The sequence below is a fragment of the Nuphar pumila genome, chromosome 16, assembly GCF_984573655.1.
Source record: "Nuphar pumila chromosome 16, dmNupPumi1.hap1.1, whole genome shotgun sequence".
NCBI classification, from domain to species: Eukaryota; Viridiplantae; Streptophyta; class Magnoliopsida; order Nymphaeales; family Nymphaeaceae; genus Nuphar; species Nuphar pumila.
The window spans coordinates 15,879,557-15,891,738 of NC_143264.1; the positions used below are offsets into that span (position 1 = coordinate 15,879,557).

Here is a 12,182-nt window from a genome sequence, read left to right on the forward strand (position 1 = left end):
TGTCTTATTAAAAATCATCTCATTTTCATAACTTTCATTAGCGTAAATCGTTGTAATGTTTAGCATTCTCAAGTAATCATCGCATTTGACATTTCATTTTCCTTAGTACATATCGTTATCACATTTGCATCTAACTTTTATTATAGTAAATCGTTGTAATGTTTAGCATCCTCAAGTAAGCATCGCATTCGGCATTTCGTTTTTATTAGTACAAATCGTTATTGCATTTGCATCTAACTTTCATTACCATAAACCATTGTAATGTTTAGCATCTTCAAGTAATCATCGCATTCGGCATTTCATTTTTCTTAGTACAAATCGTTATCTCATTTGCATCTAACTTTCATTATCATAAATCGTTGTAATGTTTAGCATTCTTAACTAATAATCATGTTCAACATTTTGTCTTCTTTAGTACAAATCGTTATCACATTCAGCATTTTGCATGAATAATTATGTTTATATCTAAACTACAATCTCGATTGTATAGGTTGTGTGAAGACCTTATAGGGATGGGGAGGACAAGGATGACGGGATTGTTGTCGAGGCTGCGAGACTATCTATATGCGATATCTGGCTCTTTAGCAAATGTGAAGCCGAGATGCAGCATGGTAGTTGAGTACTCCTACAAGCTGGCTTGGGACAGTCAATACCAAAATTGCCCCTGGCATTGAAAAGGAAGATGAATAGTGGTGGGGACACAAACGTGAATTGGCGCGAACGCTTCAGGGAATAATTTGATAACTGGAACAAAGGAGGTGTTTGTGCCATACCATGTGATTATAAAGAACGACAATATGACCCCAACTATTTTAAAAAATATTGACAACCCATGCATGAAAATCGACAGATCGAGGAGAAGAAACCTGAAAGTGAGGTCACTCTTGTCCCCAAGCATGTCATCTTTCAGCATAGACGTAATGTCCATCGTGTCCATTCGGTGGATACTATATTTTCATTTGTTACAGTACACTATAAAAAGCAAACACGACTCCCAAAGGAGAAGGTATCGTCTGACTAAAGGTTTGCGATGCTGAAGAGTGATAATAAAGAGTTACAGAAGGACGTGCAGAATTTGAGTAAAAAAATTGGGTCACTGGCTGAGTTTATTACAAGTGGGTTTAATAAGATCAAGGGAACGAAGAAACCACCGAATAAAGAGACTCCACCAAGTGCAAGCAAGAGACGAGTTATAGGTCTATCTGACTCGTCAAGCGCAAGTGAATAAACATTTATGATTTGTGTATCCCGATAATTCTATGTTGTAATTATATAATTCTTTCCTTAATAAGTGTAACACAGAAGTGCCACTAACTGTTTCATGATTTGTACTTACGTATATCGATTACTGACTTCGGGTTTATTATGTATCGTGATTCTTGTGATAGTGATTACTCTATATAGCGATTAATATGTATAGTGTTTAGGAAGCTACAACGATTTGTCCTTACGTTTGCTAAATCGTATAGCGATTACTAGCTTAAAGTTTATTACTTTTAGTGTTTCTTATGATAGTGATTATACAAGTGGATGAGCATCTGTTAGAAATACATACAAACAGCATGAGCTCTATAGGTTAGCCAGCAAAAACATAGTATTGCTTTGAAGCTGAAAGCTGGAAAAGGGATGAGTTCTCAGTACTTGAAAACTTTATAATATGACATCAAGGAACTGTGCAAGAACTTGTAGACAGTGAGAATCCAAGGATTATCTTGGCTGACCTGCTACTAATTCAAACAATGACCAGTAGCAAGGTTGAGTATGATGTCATTCTCAGGTTGGCTCAATGAGATGCCAATCATCTCATTTGATGTGACCAGAATAACATCAAGATCCATAACTTAGTAATCATATAAGTGACATAAGTAACAAACTTTTGCAGTATCGTTGGCACATTAGAAGTTACAGCTGTAATGTATTTAATTGGTTTTTCAAGCAGTTTCTTTCTCAGATTTTGAATTCAACAACAAGAACTGCAAAATTGTAGAATAACTTCACCTGAACCTGAGTTTGCTATATTGTGTTAAATTTTTTGTAGTTTTTAGATGCAGCAATATTTAAGCAGTAAGGCCCTGAAACAGAATAACATTATTCCAGGGTTTAAAATTCAAAGCTCTTGGGCAGAATGATATCCAGCCAGGTATATTTATAATTTAAAAACTGGATTATACTATCAAGAGATTCACTATTCAAGGTGTAATATCATATGCTCTTTAGAAAAAATAAGTATAGCAAAATAGAACATAAAATGCTATTACAGGGTCAATGATTGATCAAGTTCTGCAGAAAGTAACTCTGTAACAAAAATCAAGCATTTGAGCTTAAAAATATAAAATCACCAATCACTGCAAGGTAGAAAATTCCTATCATATAAAATTGCTATGATTGATGTGACATAATATTATGGAGACAATGCCCTAGCAGTTACTATGTTTTAAAGTACAACAAGATATGATAATGAGGTGAACTGATGAATGAGACATTGCTGTATATGACCCAGGAATCAAATATGCAATCAATCTTCAATTCCTTTTTGAATCTTCATGGGAGAAGTGTAATACTTCGTCCATTACAGATGAGGGTTAACGTCAAATGCTTCAGCTCAAGGTTGGATTGTCTGAAAGACATGTTTCAAAAGGTAGCAAACTTGGTTCACTTTTCAAAGTAAAAAAAATCGAATAATACAAAATGGCCTACATTGTGTCTAATACAATATTCAATAATTCTTTTCCAGTCATTATAGTATATCGAAGAGCCTATTCATAGGAAAGGCAAAGAAACACTGACAACCACCACAAAAATCTAACCCCAACTAAGAATCTGTTTGGAAGACTCATTGAGATACAATTGGCTGAAATCCCACAAAATAAAACAATCAAACAAATAAAAAGTTCCTTAGCAGCAGGAAGACTTGCTCTTTTTCTCCTCAGACTCTTCCTTCTGACTATCAACAAGACTCACTCTGTTCATTGACAGTTCTTTCTTGTATACTTCAGAATTCAGGACCTTGCGGCTCACATTGTTGTAGATTTCTTTGATGACAATCTCAAAAGCTGCTTTGACATTTGTCGAATCTAATGCAGAGGTCTCCATGAAGAACAACCCTTCTTTCTCAGCCAGAACCTTCCCTTCCTCTATGCTCACATCCCTTATATTATCCAGATCACACTTGTTCCCGACCAATATTCTTGCCACTGTGGTATCAGAGTGAGCTGCATATATTTTGCCACGAAACTGAACAAAGTGAAAACAAAACCCCGAAGGAATACCACAAAACTAGAACTTACAAAACTTGAAAAGGAAAGGATTTCCACCAAACACATGAAATCATTTTCATGGGTCTCTGCTTCTTATGAGCTTTGTAAAAAATGGTTCCAAAATCAGAAGACAACTTTTTACCAATTTACAGAGGACTTCAAGCAAAAGCAAGCACTAAACTCCTACGTAAACCCAATATTTCGAAAACAGTGATGGACATCAATGTCCTTGAATGAAAGTTAAATAATTAACACTCCAGATAAAAAAAAAACACGCACACGCAAACCTTTTGTAAGAGTTAAAGGAGACACGCTATACAGATCAAATTCTATAGATTCCAGCAAAATCCTAGCAACTACTTAAGTTCAATTTCTACAATAAAAACCATGAAAACTAAAATCTATAGTTATTCTCTCAAATCCAAGAGAAAAAAAGAGCAAAAATCAGATACAGGAGACCAAGAAACCTACGCAGATCATCTCCCATACAAATCATTCAGACCATCTCTCACTAATCTTTGTCATTGCAGCAATTTCCACAAAGCCCCACAAATGGAAAACTCCAAACGTTAGATAGAAAACCACCAAGAAAATATTACACATAAATGCCAAAAGGTCACAGGAGAGGAGAAAAATGCCCCAAAACACAATTAGGGTCAACTCCTTAGGAGAGAAGCTAAAGAAATTCTAAAGAAGAGGAAGACAAAGAAGAAGGAAGGAAGGAAAAGGAAAGCAGGGAGTGGCAAGGAAAAAGCCATACTCTTGAGCTCCTCGAGCCAACGATCGATATTCTCGAATGTGGTCCTCCGGGTGATGTCGTAGACGATCAAGGCGCCGACGGCCCCTCTGTAGTAGGCGGAAGTGACGGCCCTGAACCTCTCCTGGCCGGCAGTGTCCCAGATTTGGGCCTTCACCTCCCTCCCCTCGATCTCCATGCACTGCGTCTGGAACTCCACCCCGATGGTCGCCTTCGAGTTCTGGTTGAACTCGTTCATCGCGAACCTCGACAGCAGATTTGACTTCCCCACCGCCGAGTCCCCGATGATCACAATCTTGAACAGATAGTTCTCCCCTTCGTCTTCCTCCATCTCTCTCTCTCTCTCTCTCTCTCTCTCTCTCTCTCTCTCTCTCTCTCTCTCTCTCTCTCTCTCTCTCTCTCTCCACAGAACAAACTCACTATGGACCTTCTTCTTTTACCTGCAGTCCCTCCTTGGTTATGCTTGCTTCTTTCTGTTTCTTTCCTTGTTTATGGTGCGGACTACTGCCAAGCCTGGCAGTCTTCTAAATCTAGAAAGAGAGAGAGGTATTCCTGCTAGGCAAGATTTTGTTGGGTTCTCTTGTGTGGTGGTGGGGGACTGGCGAGCGAGTAAAGCCCGACAATCTATAGAGAGAGAGAGAGAGAGAGCGGTAAGATTTTGTTGGTTGGTGCGCTAAATTTTCGAACGGAAAGTGATTAAGTGCGTCTCGGTGATAGGAAAATGAGCAGTAACGGGAAATTTTATGGAGACCCTGGAAAATTTTATCAGCATCGGTGTATCGGCCGATACGAATCGTATCTGGCAGAATTTCGATACACGGCAGAGATTTTTAATATAATTTTTAAATATTTTTTAAATTATTTTAATGATTTTAACATGTGTCACATAATAATTGACACAAGTAATAATTTTTTATTATTTTTGGGCCGATACACAGATACAGCTGAATCGGCAGCCCAACTATTCAGGACCGATACCGATACTGACATGACGATCATGAAATTGTCAACCTTGCCATTTTCTGTCCAAATTTTCACATTTATTGGTCCCTGTCCCCTGACGCGTTCTATGTTTGAAGCAAGCAGATGAAAGTGAGCCTGATTAAAATTCTCCGTTCTATATAAATATTTACACCTAAATGAAAATAGAATGAGCTTATACAGAGACAGAGTTATCTCTTACTCTTGGTAAGACGGTATTACGTGCAATGCCGAGTCCGGATAGGGTGCAATATGATTGCACAAAAATTTGTGCATTAAGCACCCCATCGCCACCGTCCTTAAGATAAGGGTGATCAGGTGCTTGATGCACAAATCTTTGTGCAATCATATTGCAGGCTCAAATGGTTGGCAGTGGCACGACGAGTGCTTGAATGCATCCTCTCCCCGTATGTCACGCTCATTATGTCATGTAATTTGCCTATCGTGTAGTTAGTGTAGTGTAGTGTAGTGGGAGCTATTATTAGAACCACCATAGGTGTCAACCGAGGTAAACGGTAATCTTTAGACAAACCACGCGCACAATCATCGCGGTTGCGGCACCAACAACTTTAAAAATAACGGGCTATTCACGTTATTAACAAGTCAAAATGAGTTGTTTAAATATTGATGTATTAAATTTGCCCTTCAAGATATATACTTGATAAAATTGATTGTAACTGCAATCTAGTTGGAATCTGACGATGCAACTTATTTTTTACTCAAGACTAGATCTTACCCTAAAAGAAAACGAGTTTGATGGTAGAAACCACCAAAACTCGAGAGAAAAACAACAAAATGAACAACATTTGAACGTTAGGTCTATCGCAAACTTAGAAAAATGCATGAAATAAGCAAAATATGAATGAAAACGAGAATTGAATCACACCTCGAGCTTAGCTTAGGTAGCTCTTTTTATGTTGACGAGCACGGGCGGCTCTTCGACTAGGCGTGAGCTCCAAAAGGGGGTGAAACAAAAGGATTTGGGTCCTAAACTAAGTCCGATGGAGACTTAGGCTACGCTAGGTTTAGTTTTCGATAAGATTTTAGTAGTAATAGTGCTCAGAATGCAAGGGCCAGATCTTAAATAGGGGGAGGAAGCACCCCTATTTATAGTTTTTCTAGCGGATTTACATATGTTTTCTGCATATTCGGGATCCATCCTGATGGACGGTTGAGATTTGGCCAAGGTTTATTATCTTGGGAGGAGAAGTTTTTTAAGGAAAGAGGATTTTTGGGCTTGAAAGGTTTCTAAATGTGAATTTGAAATGTTGAACAGGCAAATTCCATCTCAAAAGTGCATAAAAGACAGTTTAGTGACAAGTTGATATCAAGAAACACTAACGACAACTTGCTTTAACAAGTGGTGCGAACAACAATTTGAGCCTTAACAACAAGTTAGTTGTCGTTAGAGGCAGTTATTAATGACAATTGGCAACATGATCTGGCAACGACGATAAATGGTGGGGTCCTGACAACAACTTATGGTATCATTAGGGAAAGATGACATCATCTTTCTGAAATGAATGGTCCTCTAACAAAAACTCAAGGATAATGATGACAACTCTAAGATAATGATGGAAACAAAACAAGGGTGATGACAATTCAATAGGGGTTAACGACCTTAACTTATTGTTAGAGATTGAAAAGTTGTTTCAACCATAACTTTTGATTCTGATGTTAGATTGCCTTGATTTTTTATTTGTTAAAAAGTTGTGAATCTCCTCTTTAACTCTTTTTTTGGTAAAAGTTTGAAAGAGATTGTTTTATAGGCAAAAAAATCAGATTGAAAGTACCTTACTTTGGGAAAAAATGAAATTTTGAACGAAAAACATCTCGGTCAAAAATTGGGTGTACAAATGCCCCTCTTTGTTGTTGAGCATATGAAGCTCGATCAATAACAAAAAAGTAGGCATATAGGCCTTTGAAAAGAGCAAAAGATTGGCTCTGAAAAGTACTTTTGAAAAGAGAACTTTGACAAAAGATATAAATTGACGTTAGCTAAAGACATATACGTAGCTCAACATAAGGGTTTATCTACGGTGCCAGACACTTACAAGCAAAGAGGTCTGGCCAAACAAAGTTAGACTGCATACTAAACTAGTGCCTTATTTTACACAAGGGCTTTCCATTTAACTCGGTGTTGTGATTGGGAAGTCTTGCCTAACCACGAACGATTAGACGAGGACGAAACAAATGTCTTATCGCTTAAATCACATGAAAGACAATTGGCGATTGACATAGATATAAAGGCTTCTTTTTTAAAAGACAAAGACAAGTTTTTTGGAGCAAAAGCATAGAAAATACTAAGATGTGTTGGCTTTTTTGATAGGGTGAAATGAAATGAAGCAGAATGGAATGGTGTTGATTTTCGAAAATGCTGGGTTTAGGACGGTTGGTTCACTCATCAAAAGAGTTATCAGATTTCTTCATCAATCCTTACGACAACCTAAAGACTTAATGTCTATCTATTTACACAATGATCCTAAGATAGAATAGGGTAAGTTTTTCCTAAGGGCTTGGCTAGGGATTCCTGCAAAAAACATGTTTGAAATGCAATATGCATATAATGCATGGTAAAAACATATGGAATATGCATAAAATATGCATGAAGATGATCAATGTGTAACATCTGAGAATTTTTGATACATTTTTGGAAAATAAAAATAAAATTCATGTTATAATTTTTGTTTGAATTTCAATTTGAATCTAGATAGTTGCATTTCTGATATTGGATTAACGACCCCAAAAAAAATTTTGAATATCTAAAAAATAAAATTAAGCAAATGATGCAAAGCCTTATCGATGGCAATAATCCAACCGAACTAAGCACTAAGAGGTATGCCTGAGCACAAGCGCGAGCGTATATTAGCCCACTAAAACTAAGTCCATGAATGAAAAAACCAATAACAAGAACCCTTTATATAAAAAAATAAAATATATCCCAAAGATACGGGGCACATCATAGATTTGGAACTCACGTTCCACCGTCAAATCAATCATTCATTTTAAACCATTCTTAAAACAAAATAGTTCAAACTATTAATGAAAATTAAATAACTTCAAATCAAGTTCATATATTTTTCATTCAACACAACTGCTTAGAAAAAGAACACCCCATAATCCATAGATCCACCCTCTCTAGCCTTAGTTCCACCATCATGCTACTCAGCTAAGTCTGAGTTTCACTACCTAGAAATATAAAATATAGGTGAGAACCACAATTCTCATACGAGATTATTACATCATCCAACAGTATAGCATAAAGCATAAATCAAAGAAACATTAAGTAGCTTTTATCTTCCATATTGCTACTTATTTTTTAATGCATGAACAAGTTATTAGCAATTGATTTAAGTTTTTCTCCCCACCTTTTGTGAGTATTGTTCATGGGAAAAAATCGAAGTATAAAAAAATACCAGGGGTGTTTTCATCTACACAATTTATATTTTATTAACCTAATATACAAATGTTCCTTGGGCCATCATCAAGAATCATCACCTTAGACTGTCGCCATCAGAGAATCACCACCCTAGACAACACTGCTTGGTATACCAATAATGTTTAACTATTGAAGCCAAAACAATATTATTCTTGAGTCTCAATGGTGAAAAAGGTCCCCTACTACCGTGGCCAAGGACATGAGCCACAATATCAGTCTCTCAAAAAAAACAACACTACGGAGTTTAGTACCACCTTGTCCCCTGCAACAGCTATCCAAGGATTTCACCTTATTAAAAGGAACTAAAGAGAAACATTAGCACATTATTTGAGTATTTTCACATCTTTAACTTTTATGTATTTTTTCCACATAGAACAATTTTGGATCCACAATATTAATAGCATGCACTCATGCCATATGAGTGTCATATCTAACTCAAGCAATCATATCATGTCATATAATATCTGATTGGGTGATCTCGCTACTCGAACATAGCAGTATACCCATTATGTACCAATATATACCAATGTATGCAAACATGTATGATTCATCATGATAGAATTTAAACTTTGCATTCAATATAATTTTTTACAAAATATTATATTATCGCACAACTGCAATAGGCCCACATGTTGCTCAAGAACATATCACAAGTCTATATGGTTCACTTCTTAAACCATTACATGTCCATCTGGTTCACTTGTTGAACCATTTCATGCATTCAAACACAATCCCCTAATTCGGGACTGATAACACAAAATTTATATGTTATTATAAATTCTGTCATAATTCATACATAATAATTTAGGCACTAAGATTTCATTAGAAGGTTCCTACATATGTTACATGCATATAGGTAAAAACCTAAAACCTTAACTCATTATAAATGAAGAATTTAAATTCCTGTAACATAGACTATTTTCTTATCACATAAGAATCTTATACAATTTTGTCTCTCTAATGAAAAAAGAGTATAAATCATACATAATGAATTAGATGCTAAAATTTTTACAATGAGTGGCTTGATATGTCTGATTCAAGCTCACAAAAACCCAAAATTTAAAATAAATCGCATAATGACACTTGGCATTGTTAGTTATAAATGTCATCTTGGTCTTATCGATTGTTTATCATGAAGTTCTTTAATATCATGAGTTTCATGTCATCTCATTTGACCCACAAAGGCCTACAAGTTTATCCAACAACAAGATTTAGTTTGACAAAAATTTTATGCAATCTTTATAAATTCCATCCAAACTAGGTTTTCAACAATATATAGATCATTGTCATTACTTGTTTCATCTTAAGACCGATGGTTGGTCATCGGCAAAACCTCCTACTTTGCATGGCTACTCATTCAGTCAAAAAGACACTCATGTGAAATAAGGTTTCTGCTTTGTCCTGAGACCGATGATTGGTCATTGGCAAGACCCTCCCATATTAAACGATTGATCATTAAGTCAAGGGTTCAGAAACGTCTGAAAATGCATTTTGTCAACATAGTAATTTTTTGTCAAAGATAACAATATTGACTTCTAGTAAGCTAAGATAAAGTGTCTTCTACGTTGTTTTCTCAAAAAAAGTTGTCATGAGTTAGAAAAAATTGTCTCAAGAAATTACTTCGGGATCATCTTGATCAAAATAAGTCAAATCAGAGCATTTTATCGTACATCATCATGTTATGTCATATGCATTCATTTTACATGTTACTAATAAGTTTTCTTGGAGCTGACATAGTTTTTTAAAACTCAATAGTCTCATGACTTATTAGGAGAAGCCTAGTTAGTCTTGTCTTAGTATCATCCTGTAGATAGATAGACATTTGGTTCATAGGTTGTTTCATGGATTGATGGAGCAATTTGGTAACCCATTGGATGAATGCATAAACCGTCATAAACCTAATCCTACTTCTAAAGGCGCATTTCTGAAAAGCCATCATTTAATTTCATCCCATCAAAAGTCAAGAATGTCTCAGTCTTTTCGATGCTTTTGCCCTAAAAAGATTCTCTATCTTTGTATTTTAAAATAAAAAATCGTTATCTTTGTCAAAATCAACAATCCTCTTTCATCTGATTTCAAGCAACAGACACTTGTTTCGTCTTCGTCTGACCTCAGCAAGACTTTTCGCTCACAACACTGAGTTCAAGGAAAAGCTTTCATGTAAAGCAAGGTACTAGATTAGTTGATAAACCAATCATATTTGGCCAGACTTCTTTTGCTTGAAAGTGTGTGGCACCATAGAGAGACCCTCATGTTGAGCTATATACATACCTTTAGCTAATGTCAATCGTCCAGTTGTATGTCTTTTGTCAAAGATCTCTTTTCAAAAATACTTTATTAGAATCAATCTTTTACTCTTCAAATGACAATGAATCTACTTATTTGTTATTGATCGATCTTCGGATGCTCAACAACAAAAAGAAGCATTTGTAGACATCTAGTTTTTGACTAAGATATTTATTGTTTAAAATTTTATCTTTTTTCAAGAAAACATATCTTTAATATGATTTTTGGATTGTAAATCAATCTTTTTCAACTTTTGACCAAGAAAAGAGTTAAAGAGGATATTCTTAGCTTTTCAACAAACTAAAAATCACCTCAATCTGACATAGGAGTCAAAAGTTATGGCCCAAACAACTTTTCAACCTCTAACAACAAGTTATATTGTCGGCAGAGCCTCTTGAATTATCGTCACCATCACCTTGCTATCATCATAGTCTTGTCATCATCGTCATTGATTTTCCATTAAAGGACCTTTCACTTCGAAAAGATGATGTGATCCTCCCATGAGAACACCTTGAGTTGTCATCAGAACCCCACAGATTGTCACCATACCAGACTTGAGTCGTAGTTGTCATCGATGACTAGTTCTAACAACCTAACTTGTTAAAGCTAAAGTTGTCGTCAACACTACTTGTCATCTGAGCAACTTGTCACCATTTAGACAATATCAACATGTCATCAACTGCCTTTTTTGCATGCTTTTGGGATGAGATTTGTCTTTTTTGCCTTTCAAAATCTTATTTTGAAACCTTTTATGTCCAAAAATCTACTTTCCTTAGAAAATATTCTTCCAAGGCAATAAACCTTAGACAAATCTTAGTCATCCATTTAAAACAAGCCATCTATGAACCATTCATCTAGATGGATCTTGTATACACAGGAAATGTATCTAGATCTGCCTAAAAAACTATATAAATAAAGAGTCATTTCTCCATATTTTAGCATCTGAAATTTGTACTCACTTTGTCAAAATATCTAAAAGACCTAGCCGATCTAGCCTAGTCCACCAAGCCTAACCGACCTAGCCTAGTCGATCAAGCCTACCTAGATTAGTCTAGGACACAAATCATTTGTATCACCCTCATTTAGAGCATGTGTCTAGCTGAAGTGGTGCTTGTGCCTACTGCATTCGTCAACTGTAGAAAGGGCTAGCTATTCCCGATGTGAGATTTGGTTTTAATTTATGTTTGTATTTTATTTATTTGTATAATTTTCTAAGTTTGTGATAGTTCTAACCTTCGTATGTTGTTTATTTTGTGTATTTTTCAGGTTTTGGTAGTTCTTAGTACCAAACTCACATTTTCATAAGATTGCGTATGAGGTACGAGCTTCTGCAATGTCGTCATTCTAAACACAACAATTGAGGGTTCCTAGTTTGGTTGGTCTCTGCTCATCGAAGGAGAAAAGGCTCTTTACCTTGAAAAAAAGACCCCACTCTCTCAAAGTCTGAATTTGTTTTGAGTCC

The 12,182-nt window shown here is 35.9% G+C and overlaps 1 protein-coding gene across 1 annotated transcript; it reads right to left on the reverse strand.

The window, feature by feature from the left end:
* Positions 1 to 2,715: 2,715 nt before the first annotated feature.
* LOC149813017 (ras-related protein RABA5e-like) lies at positions 2,716 to 4,510 on the reverse strand. The gene is made up of 2 exons (XM_089991631.1): positions 4,018 to 4,510; positions 2,716 to 3,212 (listed from the first exon to the last, which is right to left on the reverse strand). The coding sequence occupies exons 1-2, from the start codon at positions 4,343 to 4,345 to the stop codon at positions 2,896 to 2,898; spliced, it is 645 nt and encodes a 214-aa protein (XP_089847757.1). The 5' UTR covers positions 4,346 to 4,510; the 3' UTR covers positions 2,716 to 2,895.
* Positions 4,511 to 12,182: the final 7,672 nt, after the last annotated feature.

Bases quoted from the DNA above. Each gene is read 5' to 3' on its own strand.
- LOC149813017 (XM_089991631.1), bottom strand. From the start codon at position 4,345: ATGGAGGAAGACGAAGGGGAGAACTATCTGTTCAAGATTGTGATCATC. The intron at 3,213-4,017 runs GTATGGCTTTTT...AAATATATGCAG, and splicing joins TTGGCTCGAGGAGCTCAAGA to CTCACTCTGATACCACAGTG.